Source organism: Saccostrea cucullata, unplaced genomic scaffold (genome assembly GCF_032062105.1).
Source record: "Saccostrea cucullata isolate Sc308-1 unplaced genomic scaffold, CSIRO_AGI_Scuc_v1 ctg934, whole genome shotgun sequence".
In the NCBI taxonomy this organism is placed as follows: domain Eukaryota; kingdom Metazoa; phylum Mollusca; class Bivalvia; order Ostreida; family Ostreidae; genus Saccostrea; species Saccostrea cuccullata.
In genome coordinates this window covers 130,607-147,998 of record NW_026923633.1, presented here as the reverse complement: position 1 = coordinate 147,998, position 17,392 = coordinate 130,607, and the positions used below count along the sequence as shown (strand labels likewise).

Sequence of the window (17,392 nt, the reverse complement as noted above, 5' to 3'; positions counted from 1 at the left end):
TTATTACATGAAATGTTAGAATTTTTTTGTTTTGTTTACAGATCCATATGTTGTTATTGTATTTGTATTTTATTGCATTTATTAAGTCAATTTTTTGCTTTATTTAAATATATCTACACTTTAAACATATCAATGATGCCTAATTTTCTGCAAGTGTGTTAATGGGTTTTTTTAAGCCAATAATCTTAACATTCCTTACATCTAAGTTTCCAATTTATTTTTCAATTTTCATCTAGATGTAGAATACTGAAGGTATATAGATGAAGTCTTTTGGATATCTTTTATCTTTGGTCAAATCTTGCAGAGTTCAAAATAACAGATTTCATACTCTTTAAAAGAGGGCCTAAAAGTTCTAATTTGTTAAAATGTTAAGGAAATAAGTCAAAATGATATTGTTATTTCTGTTACTGCATGGTTTTTTTTTTGGGGGGGGGTTGCAAAAAAAATGGTTTCAGTTAAAAATTGTAAAAAAGGGGGATGCAATTATTGCATGAAAAAATTTAGTACATTGTACATGTATGTATGATATTTTTTTTATCTCTGCTTCATATACTTTTGAGAAGACTCTACAAGCAGTGTAGCATGGTGGAAATCTAGATGTGTTCTGTCATGTAATTTTTTTGTTTTGTTTACAATACTGAAAAGTTCATGTACATGTAATTGAAAAATATTGAAAACCTAAGAAATGTTTGTTATGACTATAATTATACTTTTAAAAGTATTCAAACACAGATATCTTAAATACCAGGGTTATGTCAAACATGATCTACAACCTAAACTGTATTGCAAAGTCTCAAAAATTCAAAATTTTGGATATCTCAAAGTATGATGTCAGTTTGTTGAGGTTGGAATATCCAGGTTGACTGGTGTTTTATAAGTAAAGTGTAAATTTTAATTTTGATATCTTGAGATATAACATAGTATGCTACAGTATGATCAGTTTTACTTAGTTTGCGATATCTGAGTTTAACTCTTTTCAGTTTATCTGTTGGTGCTGAAGTCTTGTTTTAACTTTGATATCTTGAATGTCAGATATCTCAAAGTATGATATTAAGTTTTAACTTAAATGTCTTGATCAGAACATCTGATATCTTAGAGCATGATATCAGTACTATTAGTTTGAGGTATCGGTTTTTGACTGTTATTAGGTTAAATCATGTATACTTAAGTTTTAACTCTAATATCTTGAACATGAGATATCTCGGAACATGATATCAGTACAGTGAAACTCGGTTATAACGAAGTCACTGGGACCTATGAAATTACTTCGCTATATCTGTAATTTGTTATATCTGTATAAGAAATTTGCTAAATTTACATAGTTGTGGATCCAAGATAAATTTGCTATATCCGTGAATTTACAATATCCGTGTTCGTACTAACCGAGTTTAACTGTACGTCTGAGTGTGATATCTGTGTTTGACTGTCATCCTGTTTTAAAGCATAATCAATGACACTGAATAAAAATGCCACTGATAAAACTTTTCATTGTGAAATATGTATAAAATGTCTTAATAATTAAAAAAATTAATTTAAATGAAATATGAATCGTTTTGTTTTTAAAGATGAGATTGTATCACGAAAGATCACAGATTATATATTGATTGTAAGCCTTAGTACGTGGCAGTAAAACCTAGATAGAACTATCCTCGCTGGCATAGTGCAGTGGTTAGAGCATTTTTCCCAGGGAGTTGATCCTCACATCGAGGGTTTAAATCCACTGCCATACAGAGACCTGTCCCCAAGACCACTACTATAGAAAGGTCTTTAGGGGGCATATACCCCTCTTTCCCTAAAATATGACATGCAAAAGACAAACAAAAAAAGTAACAACCCTAAACTGTCCACATTCAACTACTTGTATCCTAATTCATGGGTGATGTCGACTTCCTTGCTCCATCATTCCATATACATGTATATATACGGTGACTGCTATATGACTTTTTTTTAAATTCGTTCCCACGAAATTTATAAGAATTAATTCCCACGAAATTAAATTCGATCCCACGAAATAGAAATTCTTTCCCACAATATTAAATCGATCCCACGAAATTAGTAAATTCGTTCGTATGAAATAAAAATTCGTTCCCACAAATTTCTTTCAAAGCATGTTGCACACATAGTGAGCTACGAAAGCTGTGAAGGGACATAAAGGTTCTCAAAAAAGTATAAATTTTATTAACTAGTTAATGTAGATTTATTTAAAAAACAATTACGCAGGACTATACTATATTGGAGACTTCCCATGTTTCTAAAATAACACAAAAATATATGCCTTTATTTGTATTTAAAAAGAAATGAATGCTGGAATTGGCAGTGTTCAATGTTATAAAAACAACAAGAGGCCCATGGGCCTTATAGGTCACCTGAGCATCATGCAACAACTTTCAAATGATTGAATTTGGTTCATGTTTTAAGCTAGATGCTATGGCATTCACAATTTTGAAAGAGCTAGGCACCATTGCTAATCATAATTATACACTTAGCAATTGTTTAGTTTGTTTACTTAATATGGATAAGCAGGGTAGGGGAACAAAAAGTATGTCAACTAATCAGTAATATTCAGCAATAATCAGGAGTGCTCCTACCATACATGAACCCCTGACCCTAGGTCTACACATTGCACAATTTTTGAAAAGGCACACTTGCTTATCAAAAATGTTTGATTAATACCAAGGAGCATATTTCAAACAATTCATTTTCAGTATATAAGTAGAGCCCCCCCCCCTCCCCATTTTGGTATCCCTGATCCAGAGGCCTTGAAATTCACAATTCTGGAAGAAGAGCCCATCCCATCATAACTATGTAAATAGTTCATTCTGCTTATTACCTAGGAGTAGAGAAAAAGATTTTCATAGATGTAATGTATTTTCACCATATAATCATTATAGAGCCAATTCCTAACACCATAACCCCTGACCCCGGGGACATAAAATTCACAATTTTGGTAGAAGCATTCTTGCTCATCATAACTATGTCCTTAATTAGATTATTTAATACTCAGAAGCAGAGAAGAAGATTTTCAAAGATTTAATGCATTTTCACTATATAATCAATAGAGCCCCGTCCTAACACCAGAACCTCTGACCCTTGGGCCATAAAATTCACAATTTTGGTAGAGGCACTCTTGCTCATCATGACTATATACTTGGTTAGTTTATTTAATACTCAGGAACAGAGAAGACGATTTTCAAAGATTTTATGCATTTTCTCTCTATAATCAATAGAGCCCCGCCCTAACACCAGAACCCCTGACCCTGGGGCCATGAATTTCAAAAATTTGGTAGAGGCACTCTTGCTCATCATAACTATGTACTTAGTTAGTTTATTTGATACCTAGTAGCAGAGAACAAGATTATCAAAGATTTAATGCATTTTCACTATATAATCAATAGAGCCCCGCCCTAACACCATAACCCCTGACCCTGGGGCCATAAAATTCACAACTTTAGTAGGGGCACTCTTGCTCGTCATAACTATGAACTTAATTAGTTTATTTAATACTCAGAAACAGAGAAGAAGATTTTCAAAGAAATAATGCATTTTCACTATATATTCAATAGAGCCCCGCCCTAACACCATAACCCCTTACCCTGGGGCCATAAAATTCACAATTTTGGTAGAAGCATTCTTGCTCATCATAACTATGAACTTAATTAGTTTATTTAATACCCAGGAGCAGAGAAGAAGATTTTCAAAGAATTAATGCATTTTCACTATATAATCAATAGAGCCCCACCCTAACACCAGAATCCCTGACCCTGGGGCCATGAATTTCATAATTTTGGTAGAGGACTCAATGCTGATTACAATCATACCAACAGTTTGACTGCTTGATGCCCGGGAGTAAAGAAGAAGATTTTTAAAGATTGCACTAATTTTAGTGGGTTTTGCCCCACCCCCCCAGGCCCCAGGGGGGCAGGGACCACGAAATTCAAAATTTTTGTTTCCCTTTACCCATAGATGCTACATGGCAAAATTGGTTGAAATTGGTTTAGTGGTTTCAGAGAAGAAGCTGAAAATGTTTAAATGTTAACGCACGACGGATGACAGACGACGGACAAAAACAGATAGCAGAGTGTGTGCAGAGTGTGGACCAGCATCTAAATGAAATTTACATATTGAGACTACCAAAAGACTCTATACTCATCCCCCATCCCATCCACCCCCTGCATTCTACGAGCCTGTACTGATAAAATTTCCTTTCTAGCTCACCTGAGCCGATGACATTAAAACGACATTAAAAATCTCAACAAGAACCACAGAACCAGAAAAACTGAAACTTATGTGGAAGCATCCTGGGCATAGGCGTAGTCACAGGGGGGGGGGGGGGGGCAGCGGGGGCCCCCCCCCACTTTCAGATCTGGGGGGCAAGAGTATGTCTGTGCCCCCCCCCCCCCCCCCACTTTTTAAATGAAGAACAAAATCACAGCTATTTTCCCCTTTACCTTTACTATAGGAAATGTTCATTGAAGGGATAGTTGGCCCCCCCCCCTCCCCACTTGTTGACCCTAGCATAGTTATATCGAAGAATTGTGGGAAAAAAATTGGAATAGAAAGTAACTTGCCTTTGAAAAAGTTGGCCACTCCCCCCCCCCCCCCCCCCCCCCCCCCCACCCCCCACCACACACAAAATAGGATTTTCGAGTTTGGGGAACTTTCAATTCAATTTTCTTTTTTTTTTTTTTTTTTTTTTTTGCTTGTCAAAGAATTTCTGGAGTTGAGCCCCCCACTTTTAAGTTTGTGTCTACGCCTCTGCTGGGGCAGTGTAGATTCTAAATTATTCAAATCATGACCCTCTCCTGGGATTGGGCGGGGCCACAATAGGGAATTAAAGTTTTACATAGAAATATATATAGGAAAAAAATTTAAAAAATCTCCGAAAAGCGGAAACTTATGTAGAAGCATTGTGGGGGAGTGTAGATTCCAAATTGTTCAAATCATGACCCCCGGGGTTAGGGCGGGGCCACGATATGGAACCCAAGTTTTACATTGAACTATACAGAAAAAAATCTTTGAAAATCTTCTCAAGAACCACTTGGCCAGAAAAGCTGAAACTTACGTAGAAGCATCCTGGGTAGTGTAGATTCTAAATTGTTCAAATCATGACCCGGGGGGGGGGGGGGGTAGGGCGGGGCCACAATAGGGAATCCAAGTTTTATATCCAACTATATAGGACAAATCTACTTCTCGGGAACAACTGGACCAGAAAGGCTGAAACTTCTGCGAAAGCATCGTGGAGTAGTTTGGATTTTAAATTGTCCAAATTATGACCCTTGGGGTAGGGTGGGGTTACAGATGGTTTTACAAGGGGAACATCTGGTAAATTAAGAACAGCATATGGTCAAAGCTATTCTGGTGAGCGATGTGGCCCATGGGTCTCTTGTTTAATTAACCATATGCATGCACCACACCCTTATTCGAAATCAAAAAACCCACACAGAATCGTTTATTTATGAACATACCACCGAAACTATGACAGATACAGTATTTATGATATTTATATACCGGATATTAGATTAATTCATGTCAAACAGAGTCACATGCATTATTCATCTACATATTCCCAGTTTGAGAAAAATAAGCATGTCATAATTGTCTGTATTAGCTTAGTGGATATGTTGCATGGTTAACTCTAAACAGAATTGATTTTAAATAGCTATAAAATTTTAAAGTCTTACATGACCAAGTGATAGTTAAAACCATTTATGGACCTTCTAATGTATAATTAAGAATACACATGTACCTTTAAACGAGGAACTTTATCGATTTATGAAAAACGAGTGAGTTCATCCAGATTAAAAACGAAATAGTGTTAGAATTTTTCTTAATAATGATACACCATGTCAAATATGTGTACAAGACTCGGGAATCATGCATCTTCATAACAAATACATACTGGCTTTTTCTGCTTATGATTGCAAGAAACAAGATCGACAAAACAAAAAGATGAGAATAGAATATTCTCACTCTAGTGTAATTACCATTCCCCCTAATTCTTAATGAACCATCTGTAGTTAGTGTATTGGTATTTAGAACATTCTTCAAAGAGAATATCAAATGTACGTTTGCTAATTAAAAAAAAATATCTTGTCTCTACACCTTTGCATACTTAAAATTAACTTACATATGTTTGATGTGTTTCTGCCACTTTCATTTAAAAAATTTCTCTTGATTGAATGAGTGCCGCGGGCCTGTCATAGAAAAACAATTGTCCAAACAATTGAATAACAGCGACAAAAGTGACACAACTAAATCAGCTGCATCAGCAGAGCGATGGAGTAGATATAAATAGAAGGTTTGGTGACATCGTCTGGTTGAATAAGGTGGCCTGTCGATCAGAAACAGAAGAATAATGCACGAGTAGCGTAAACAGAAATACTGCCAACATATCAGTAGATAAAATATCTCACCGATCGCGATTTCTGTCCGATTCCTGGATGTAAAAAGGAGTTACCTAGTGTATGGAAACCTTTCAATTAGTTGGATATATATACTCATTTAATGTACCGTGTGATCTTTCCAAAACAAAAATAATAATAAGTTCCATAGAATTGTTTACAAAAAAGTTTGGAACAACAATGTGCTTTATTAATTACTTATGTCTGGAATACCTTAAGTTCAAGACATTTTGAATAATGTCATGAAGAATTGACGTCACCTGAAAGCAAGAAAAGTTAATTTAAGGATTTTATTTTCCGTTTGACTCTTGGAAGATGACGTCAGAAGGCCCAGGGTGGAAGCGAATGGTGGTTCTGTTGGTGTTGGTGGTGGTGTATTTGTGCGTGGGAGCCGCTATCTTCAGTCAAATCGAGGGCGATCCCGAAATAGAGCGACGACTTCGGTTAGAGGCCTTCCTTAGAAACTTCATAGGTATAATCTCTAGTTATCCTTTATTTTATGTCGTAAACAACTTGTTGCTAGTTTTCGTTCCTTTTTGAAATTTGTAGAATTCCTCTCAATTATCTGTAATAGGCTTAAATCTATGCGACGGCGCAATATGAAAAATAACCCATTGCTATGTAGAAATCCGTGCCATTGTCTTTTATAGGAATTTACTCCTAATGTGTAGTGGAAATAGGTTTCTTTTGTTCCACACAACGGTAAAATATTCATGAACAATCCAAGAGAACAATACCCTTAATAGGTGCATTCTTGCTACAAATTTCAGGAATGTTTGTCCATCTGTAACAAGATGGTTCAAGGATGATTGTACTCACGTGTTACGAGGCTGAGGAATTTTAGTTACACGTGTAGCCTATTAATGGAAAATACTTTGAAACACGCAAAGAGTCAATTCATTTTCATTTTACGTTTTCAATAAGCTATCCTCGATGCAATGGCACCTTTTGTGGAAAAGAAGCAATACTTGAAGCTCTAAGTTATTTCGATCGTAATTTTTCTTTTAGATTCAAGTGAAATTTTTAAGGTAATCCGATCCTCAGGTTTATAAAATTAGCAAATTAAGTTAATTATACATTTGTATTATATATTAGGGAAAATTGTCAAATCTCAAATACTTTTGCAGAAAAGGCGAATTGGAATATCAGCAATGCATTTTCTAACTGCAAATTGATCAACAAATATATTTTAAGTTAAAAAACGATAGATATCCAGGCATTTAGAGAAATTGCTATGATTTTTATACTTATTTGGTATTTTTCGTCTTCTATTTCCGTCATGTATTCTATAATACGTAGTGTAAAAGGCTTTTGCTATTGTTGCAAGACACCACAAATCACTTCTTATTTCATATCATGCTAATAAGCATTGGTATCTAACGCTGAATTCAATAAAATCTTATTTCTCTAAAACTACATTAATTTTTTTTCCCTTTTTAGGGTACAATTGTCAACTTTTATAAGACTTTTTCTATGACTTCCAAAAACTTGGTTCTTATAAGGATGAATCAAATGAAAATTGTTGCATGAAAAAATTCCATTTTCAAGCTTCATTTTGGTGCATTTCAAATAAAATATTAATTTTTGGAGTTATCCTTCCTGGCTGAGGATCGCTTTCGGATATCCTTAAAGTGAAAATCATATTATATAGGGAAAATTGTCAAATCTCCATTATTTTTGCAGAAAAAGAGAATGGGAATATCAGCAATGCATTTTCTAAGTGCAAATAGATCAACAAATATATTTACGGTTAAAAAACGATAGGTATCCAGGCATTCAGAGAAATTGTCATGATTTTTAAACTTATTTGGTATTTTTTGTCTTCTATTTGCGCCATGTATTCTATAATATATAGTGTAAAAGGCTTTTGGTATCATTGCAAGACACCACAAATCACTTCTTATTTCAGATCATGCTAATAAGCATTGGTATCTAAGGCTGCATTCAAGAAAATCTTATTTCTCTAAAACTGTATTATTTTTTTCCTTTTATAGGGTACAAATTAGAACTTTTATAAGGCCTTTTCTAAGACTTCCAAAAACCTTGAATCTTATAAAGATGAATCAAATGAAAATTGTTGCTTGAAAAAAATTCATTTTAAAGCTTCATTTTGGTGCATTTCAAATTAAAAAAATATTTTTGGAGTTATCCTTCCTGGCTGAGGATCGGATATCCTTAATTGTGCGCCACCAATCTGTATTCCTCTCATCGACAACTAGTATATATAAGAAAAAACTCGTATTACTTTAATAAGCTTACTTGTGAATTCAGACGTTTTTTGTTCCTTTTGTCTAAACCATATAGTTACATTTTCATCGTTTCAAAGATAATATGTAGTGTGATTTTTTTTTTAATAAAAACATATAAGTTATTATAGCATATACTTGAAATACTCTCTCTCTCTCTCTCTCTCTCTCTCTCTCTCTCTCTCTCTCTCAATTTTAGGGTATTAATTCTTCAAAAAATATAATCTCAAACTTTTAAATGAACATCTGTAAAATAAATATGATATTAACCCAGGACCGCTGTCCTGACTCTGCCCATGCCACTTCTGGCTTCTCTTTTCCCCCATTAATTTGTCTTTCTGGAAATATTCCATATTAGTAAGTAGGAAAAAATATATCTACCTTTTCAATAATTTTTTTCTCAATTTAAGGACATACGCAACGCACCTTACTCATTGATAATTTTTCAAGATATTCTTACAACGATTCTCAGTTAAGCTTCGCCTTTTAGTAACTTACTGAGTACTAAGTAAGGTGTGGCATTCTCGACGTTACATAATTAGCATCTGAAATTTACACAGCTTTCATTCACTGTTGAAATATACGTGTGTAACGGAGAGGAGAAAATGCAGCGGGTATAGTGAAAAATACCAGATATTATGAGAGAGGAAAAGGAGAAAGGGGATTTTTCAACAAATATTTGGGAAATTAATTTTAAACTTGGTTTCCTGGGGGCATAAAACTGGTTTAGACATAGACAACAATCTCTAGCTCACTTTTGATCTCAGTCTCAATTTTTCCAAAGGAATATATAGTTGAAAAGTGAGACTGAGATCAAAAGTGAGCTCGTCTAAGTTTTATGGCCCCAGGCCGGGACTCGAACCCGGGCCCCCTGAAACTCCAGTCAGGTGCTCTACCAACTGAGCTATCTGGCTACCGGCGATCAATCCCGGCTGACCGCCACATTCCTCCCTCCTTAAAGGTCTTTGGCCCCCAAAGACTCCAGCCCAGACTCATCCCTGGCAGGCTCTCACCTGTCAGTTCCAGGGCATGGCACGGCACCAAGTGTAACGGTAGAGGGAAAAATTGAGCGGACCAGACCTGGATTCGATCCAGGGCCCCCTGAAACTCCGGTCAGGTGCTCACCAATTTAGCTATCTGGCTACCGGCAACCAATCCCATCTGACCGCCACATTCCTCCCTCCTTAAAGTTCTTTGGTCCCCAAAGACCCCAACCGAGGCTCATCTCTGGCAGGCCTCTCACCTGTCAATTGCATGGAATGGCACGGCACCAAATGTAACGGGAGAGGAGAATATGCAGCGGACCAGACCGGGACTCGATCGAATCTGGGTCCCCCGAAACTCCGGTCTGGTGCTCTACCAACTGAGCTATCTGGCTACCGGCGATCAAACCCGGCTGACCGCCACACACGGGATAGAAATTCGGGCAAATGTCAATGAATGTACCGAATAACCAATAACATTGTCTCACCCGGCAAAGAGGTGGAGCTTAAGTCGTCTCATCGTTGTCAACAACAATTTAAAGTACCTAATGTTATTTATTTCTTAACCAATATTTTAGAAGTGTACAAAAGTATATATACACATTAAAATGTAGTACACAATTCCATCAAGTATTGGAACTCTTCAACACCAGGTAAAAAGTTCAAAATGTATTATGCATGTCCTTAAAGAATGTACATATTTATATGGTATCTGCATTCTCACATTTTACACCGACAATGTTAATTGTCTCCACTAAGATTTAATTAACTGTTTTACTAGTACTTTTATACAATGCTTTTAAAAAAAAGAAATCGTGCATATAAGATTGTCTACTTACAACCACAATTTTTTTCTTATTGGTAATAAAAACACATTTTTTATTCATATGATATTTGAAATATCTGTTTTTTTATTATTATTAAGGTAACCATTCCTGTGTAAAGCATGACGACCTAATCAACGTATTACGTCAGGTGGATCAGGAATTTACGTTCGCCTTAAACACTTTACGTAACACGACGGTATACACACAGTGGGATTTCATTGGTTCATTTTCCTTCGTTGTTACCGTGGTAACCACCATAGGTAAATTATTTTATAATTGTTATGCTAATTGTTTTAAGGGACTTCGACCCTCAGCCAGGGAGGACAACTCTTTAATTTATAATTTAATTCAAAAAGTCTTTAAATGAAGCTTGAAAATTAAATCTTTTCATGCAACAATTTTCATTATATGCCTCTCAATGTGAACAAGGTTCTTTGAACTTCTCAGAAAGGTCTAATTAAAAGTAGAAATTTTTATCCCGAAAAAGCATTTTTAGATACCAATGTTTATTAACATGATATGAAATTAGAAGTGATTTATGGAGCTTTGCAAAGAACCTTGAAGTACATTGAGAGGCATATAATGAAAATTGTTGCATGAAAATATTTAATTTTCAAGCTTCATTTAAAGACTTTTTTGAATTAAATTATAAATTAAAGAGTTGTCCTTGCTGGCTGAGGGTCGGAGTCCCTTAATTCGAATGCTGTGTATCCGAAATCGTACCTATAACGATGTAATGTATATGCCAATAAAGATACTACTGCTGTAAATCGATTTAAACATTTAGTCACACTCATGTTTTTTAAATGTTGACCAATCCGGAATGAGGTCTTATCCCGTTAAATTTCAATGAAACCAGTGGTATCCGGGTTAGGCGGGTTTTATTGTAATTTCACACGCAAGAAAATAAAAGTGATTGGCGGCATATCTAAAGCAGTGTTTGAGTATTATCCAATAAAACGAAATTAAACATACAACAAAAATTTAATATAAAGTAAGATAATACATGTATATGCGGTATACATCTATAAGGGAAAGAAGAGAGAAAGATAATGCCTACACACACTCTGATATTAAGAGAAACTTGATTTATTGCACATACAGAAAAAAAATTAGCGTAACAAGTATATAACAATCTAGAAACAGGGTTACGTACTCGGCATACTGTCAATTCTGTTTACATCAGTATACAAACCCTGAGAATCTCGCCATCTGCTTTGTTACGAAGGATGAAAATTAATGTGTGGCAATGTAGATGTGTCGCATACCATAGCAACACATGAGTAGGATGATACAAAAATCTTATTGCCATCTGGCAATAAAAGAAAAGGTTATACTGACTTAATGACGTAAGGTGTCAGTGCCGTGTTTATATATTTAGCATGTTTAGGGGCACACAAAATAAAAGAAAATAAAAAAGAAACACCTCTTTTGAAAATTCTCATAACATCGATGTACCGGTATACATCGAAAGAACAGCAGAGCAAATTTTATAGATAGTTTTCAGTAGACCCAAATAAACAAGAGTTATTTCCCTTTGGAGGCCATCTTGGAGGTCAACCATGTAATTTTCCCTCTTTGTCCTACTAAATATAAGAGAGTGCATGTAGCAGAAATATTTGGGGGGAAATCTTTATGGAACAAAAATGATAAAATAAAGGAGACTCTAACAAATGTATATTTTTAAGAAAAACAATGCTTACCACCCCACAATTTCCGGTATAAAAAGTTAAAGTTGGTTGAATAATGAAGGAATATGAGCATGTACGTTGACCCCCAGTATGGTGGCCAACAGGAAATAACTCATGTTAATTTGGGTTTACTGAAAACTATCTATTGATGGTGACTATTGTAGCCCATGGGCCTTGGACTCTCACAAACTTAAAAATAAAACAGCACAAAATTAATGCTCCGTTAAGTCTGAATTTAATTCTATACAAAGATATATTGAGAATCAATACATATGCTAATGTCTTTCACTAATTAACAATTTTCAACTGTCAATGAATATGACTCATTCTGTACTCATCGGCAATTGAAAATTGTTAATTAGTGAAAGAAACTACACTAGGTACATGTTGTCATATATCCATACATCTAAGTCAATTGCAGCTTAACTTGGTTTCTATATGTCAATTAAAAAGTATTAAAAATAGTTGCGGCACACGTCGTATACATGCTAAATATCAAATCCCTACATGTATGTATCTTCTGGTCTACATGATATACTAGTAAGACGTGAAAATTAACAGCAAATAAAATGAATGCAAAAATTCCTATATTTTCTTACCTTTAAGGATATGGAAACCTGGCACCCAAAACGTACCCCGGTAAAGTGGCTCTGGTGGTTTACGCCCTCATAGGAATTCCCATCACTCTCATCATGTTGAACTACTTGGGTCAAATCCTGACCCGCCTCTCCACACGGGTCAACAAATGTAAACTCTGCTCGGCCAAACCTCTGGTGAACAAAATACTGAACATGGTCCTCATTGTTACCCTGGGGCTGACTATCCTATTCATCCTACCGGCCTCGGTTTTCAGTTACGTGGAGGATTGGACGGTTTTAGAGGCACTGTATTACTGTTTTGTGACCCTCAGTACTATAGGATTCGGCGACTATATAGCAGGTAAGTGGCTACTGCAGACTAAATTTTACGTACATGTATACAGTCGAGTCCCGTTTATACGGACACCTGTGATCCCGTCAGGCCAATTAAAACTTTCTTGGTAAATATAAAAAAATGTTTCCAACAAACTTTGTCCGGCAGGTGAGGTGTCCGGAATATTGGCCTTCGGATTAATAAGAATTCAGTGTACAAACATTAAGATAAAAAGAAGCTTTTAATAGTATGTCTATGACTTGCAGCCCTTTCTACTAGTTGGGCAGATATAAGCTTTATTAAAGGTTTGATTTTTTAAAAAATCGTATCACTTGTGTTTTAATGTCACGTACACCAAAGCTGCTGACATTATTATGTCCAAAATACATGTACTATTCTTATTGTCAACAAAGCGTAACTCCTTGAAATAAAATTGAACTTATTAAATATAATTTTTTTAAATATTAAATGGCGAGAGAACGTAAATACTCCATGCACTATAAAGCACGCTGAAGTAATTTGCTTTTAGTTTACCAAATTCTAAACACCCAAGTGATTAAAAGTATCCTGAGTTACATAAAAATGATATATTACATGTGCAGTTGAACTTAAGTTACATCGAATTTCGAATACATCAAAATGCGACAGTGTAGTCCAAACAACTTGGCTTTTTATAACGTGATTTCTCGACACCATTGAGTTCTCAAGTAATCTGAAGTTGACATCAAAGAGATGCTTGAGTTTCTGATTGACAATATCTATGTGGTTTTTGGAGACCAGGTATTCCAACAATCTATTGGAACTCCCATGGGTACCAATTGCGCTCCGTTATTAGCAGACCTATTTTTATAGTCATATGAAGCAGAATTTGTGCAAAATCTTATGCGTGAAAAGAAGAAAACACTTGCTGTGGCCTTCAACTCGACATTTAGACATTTCGACGACGTATTGTCAATTAATCAAAGTACTCAGAAGTACTGAAAGCCGGGCTCATTTACAGGGTAATGAACAAAAATCGACCGTGGTGACAATTTAAAATCAAGTTCAGACGTTTAGAAGATATGTTACACACAAAAATATCTCAATGGCATGTATAGTATTAAAAAGTTTTAAAAATTAAGTAAAATATAGCTAGAAATTAACAGCGTAAAATATTTATCACATGTATCGTTTCGTGGTTTTATATACAAACAGAAGTAAATAAACACCAATGCAGCAAGATTAATTAAGGTCAAATGACTATGCACTGATGTGTCCTCAGCGGGGAGTTTTGCATCAAGTCATTAATGATGTTCCCTGCATTTGTGTTAGCCTGATAGTACAACCTTTATTTATAAAATATGACGCAGACAGGGATGCCTGGTGAAAACCTTTCGCACCTTTTGAATTGCTTTGTAAAATATTAGTCAAAGGAGCCAGGGAAAATATTAATTTAATATTTTGATAAAAATATTTGATTTTCTATTTCTTAAGGTGTTTGAATGGATTTTGTTTTCTCAACAGCGGCTGGGCGTACGTACTATACTTTTACTCGTAAACTCAATTTGGCGGTGAAGAAGCAGCATTTTTGATGCTCACCGTCGCAATAGCCGGGCATTGCTCTACGAGCAATGAGCCCGGCTAAAAATGGTCATTTCCATTCCTACGTCGATACGATATATCCTGGTGAGCTTGAGATAAAAGATACCACAGAGTCTGACACATCTGTTTCATACTTGGATATTTTTAGCCGGGCTCATTTCTCGTAGAGAAATGCCCGGCTATTGCAACGGTGAGCAACAGAAAATGCTGCTTCTTCACCGCCAAATTAAATTTACGAGTTAGAATATAGTACGTCTGCGCAATCACCTTTGAGGCAATACAAACACTGAATTAAACTTTCATAGTTATCTAAAATTGTCAAAAAATAATTATAATAAAATACTTTATATCGTTTTCGATGATTAATCATTTGGTTAAAATATGCGAAAAGTTTTCATCAGGTATCCCTGTCTGCGTCATATTCTATAAATAAAGGGTGTACTAATACAAATGCGGGGAACACCATTAATGACTTGATGTACGCTTTGATAAAACTATCTGTGCATAATTGTTTGACCTTAAATAATCTTGCTGCATCAGTGTTCATTTACTTTTGTTGGTATGTAAAACCCCGAAATGATACATGTGACACGTATTTTACGCTGTTAAATGATAGCTACATTTTAATTAATTTTAAAGCTTTTTAATGCAGCTATATATGACATATATAGATATAATTATATGATCATCTTTTCGATGTCTGAATCAGCTTGTTTTTTAACTGTCATTGCGGTCTTTGTTCATTACCCTGTAAATGAGCGCGGCTTTCAGTACTTCTGAGTACTTTGATACTTGAAAAAGACGTTAATGCATGGTAATCTAACAACCAAGCTATATGGTAAACGTGATGACTTTAACTTTTCTATCGTCAACTGTCCTTACTTATGCAGCAATATACCTTCATCACCTGCATACGGAGTGTATATATCTCAGTTGATTCGATACGCAAGAGCATGCTCTTCGTATGAACACTTTCTAAAACGAGGTAAATTATTGACAAGCAAGTTGATGAAACAAGAATATCAACAGTCTCGTTTAAAGTCATCATTTCGTAAATTCTATGGACGATACAATGACCTTGTTTAATGGACTTTGATATTGATTACTGTTCATTATCTCCATATCCTTTTTCAAGATGACTGGTTTGACTGTACATCTTTATAAAAAGGATGATCAAATAACACTGTGTTCCACGGGATTTTTTAATAAATTTTAATACCAAGAACGATTTAGATAAATAACAACATATTCCTTTATCATTCCGTGATGAAGGGAAAAAAACCCATGATTTTATTTTTCATTTATTTACAGCTATTTCAGAGAATCGCATAGATCATCGTGGTACGGGCGACCTGTACAGAATTGTGACGTACGTGTGGATATTGTTCGGCCTGGCTTATCTATCCCTCCTAATTAACTATATCTCGAACGTCTTCATCAAAAAGGCCGAAGAAATGGAAAGACTTACAAAAGAAAAACTGGAGGTAAATACCAGCAAAGGCAAATTTTAAAGAATTGTGCCCCCCTTCGGTGTCTTAGTGGATATATGAACGCAGTATCATATGTAATTCAAAAGTTATCGCCAAAGTTAATTTGCTTGAAAATTAGGTTAAACAGGAAAGGTCTTGTCACAGGCAATGTACATGTGAAATATGAAAACCTCATCTCCTCTCAATCAAAGGTTATGACCAAGGTTAAAATTTCCGTGACAGTCGGACAGCTAGACGGGCACACAGACTGACAGACGAATGAAATTTAATGTCCCTTCGCTTTTGCAAAGGGGGGGGGATAGAAATATAATAAACCATACCAAGGTTTTGTTTTCTTTATAAATATATGACAACAAGATGAAAGGAAAGTTTTGCTCCAAGTTCAAGTAAATTTTTAGAAATATTTTCCGAAAGGTACCTTCAGACTATTTACGCGCAGACAGATATATGAATTATGGATTTTCTTGTATCGCTTTAATATGTTGGTACATGTAAGATCAATTTCCAGTAACCAGGCCATCAACTTAAAGTAAACGGTTGGAGTAAATTTGATGAAAGCGGCAGTCTGACTAAGGCCAGCCCCTACTATTTCACAGTGAAATAGTAGGGGCTGGCTTTAGTCAGACTGATGAAAGCGGCAGATTAATTTTTAGTTCAATTAAAATATTTTAAAAAGAAATTTTAAAGTTATGAATTGTTTCCTCAAACCTTGTTTCATTATTTAATGTGAAATAAAATTAATCAAATATTTAATTTTTATTCCTTCTTTTTTCAGGCTGAAGTTTCTAGATTACAACAAGAATTAGCAAAAACTGGAAAGTCAGTGTATAAAACGGCAGCAAACGTAAAATCCAGCGTTAAGGGCAAAATGTGGGAAGCGCCCTCTAGTAACAACAGTGGCATTGATCAAGAAAGCGGAAGTGTAACTCTGCTCCGAATAGCTCAACTGGAAGAAACTTGATTATACTAAGTTATAGTGCATTTGTTTGTGTGTTTGTGTGTATGAGAGAAAAATGAACTTTTAAGTTAGTATCATTACTAAGTGCAAGTGAAAATGAAACAGCAATCAATTATTATTATTATTATTATTATTATTTTATTAATTTATAAAGCGCAAAATCACATATAGTTTCTATGCGCTGTACAATGGTTTTGCTAATATTTAAAAACAATGTAAATTAATAAGACCTATAAATCTGTTATGGAAAGTAAATAATCGATAAAACAAAGGGACCTTAAAATAAAACATGGTAGTAAGATG

The 17,392-nt window shown here is 35.1% G+C and overlaps 1 protein-coding gene across 1 annotated transcript; it reads left to right on the top strand.

Annotated features, from left to right (window-relative positions):
* The first annotated feature begins 6,378 nt into the window (after nt 1–6,378).
* Nucleotides 6,379–17,161, top strand: LOC134264541 (potassium channel subfamily K member 16-like). The gene is made up of 5 exons (XM_062746834.1): nt 6,379–6,873; nt 10,556–10,717; nt 12,755–13,087; nt 15,953–16,125; nt 16,907–17,161. The coding sequence occupies exons 1-5, from the start codon at nt 6,717–6,719 to the stop codon at nt 17,090–17,092; spliced, it is 1,011 nt and encodes a 336-aa protein (XP_062602818.1). The 5' UTR covers nt 6,379–6,716; the 3' UTR covers nt 17,093–17,161.
* The last annotated feature ends 231 nt before the right edge of the window (nt 17,162–17,392 follow it).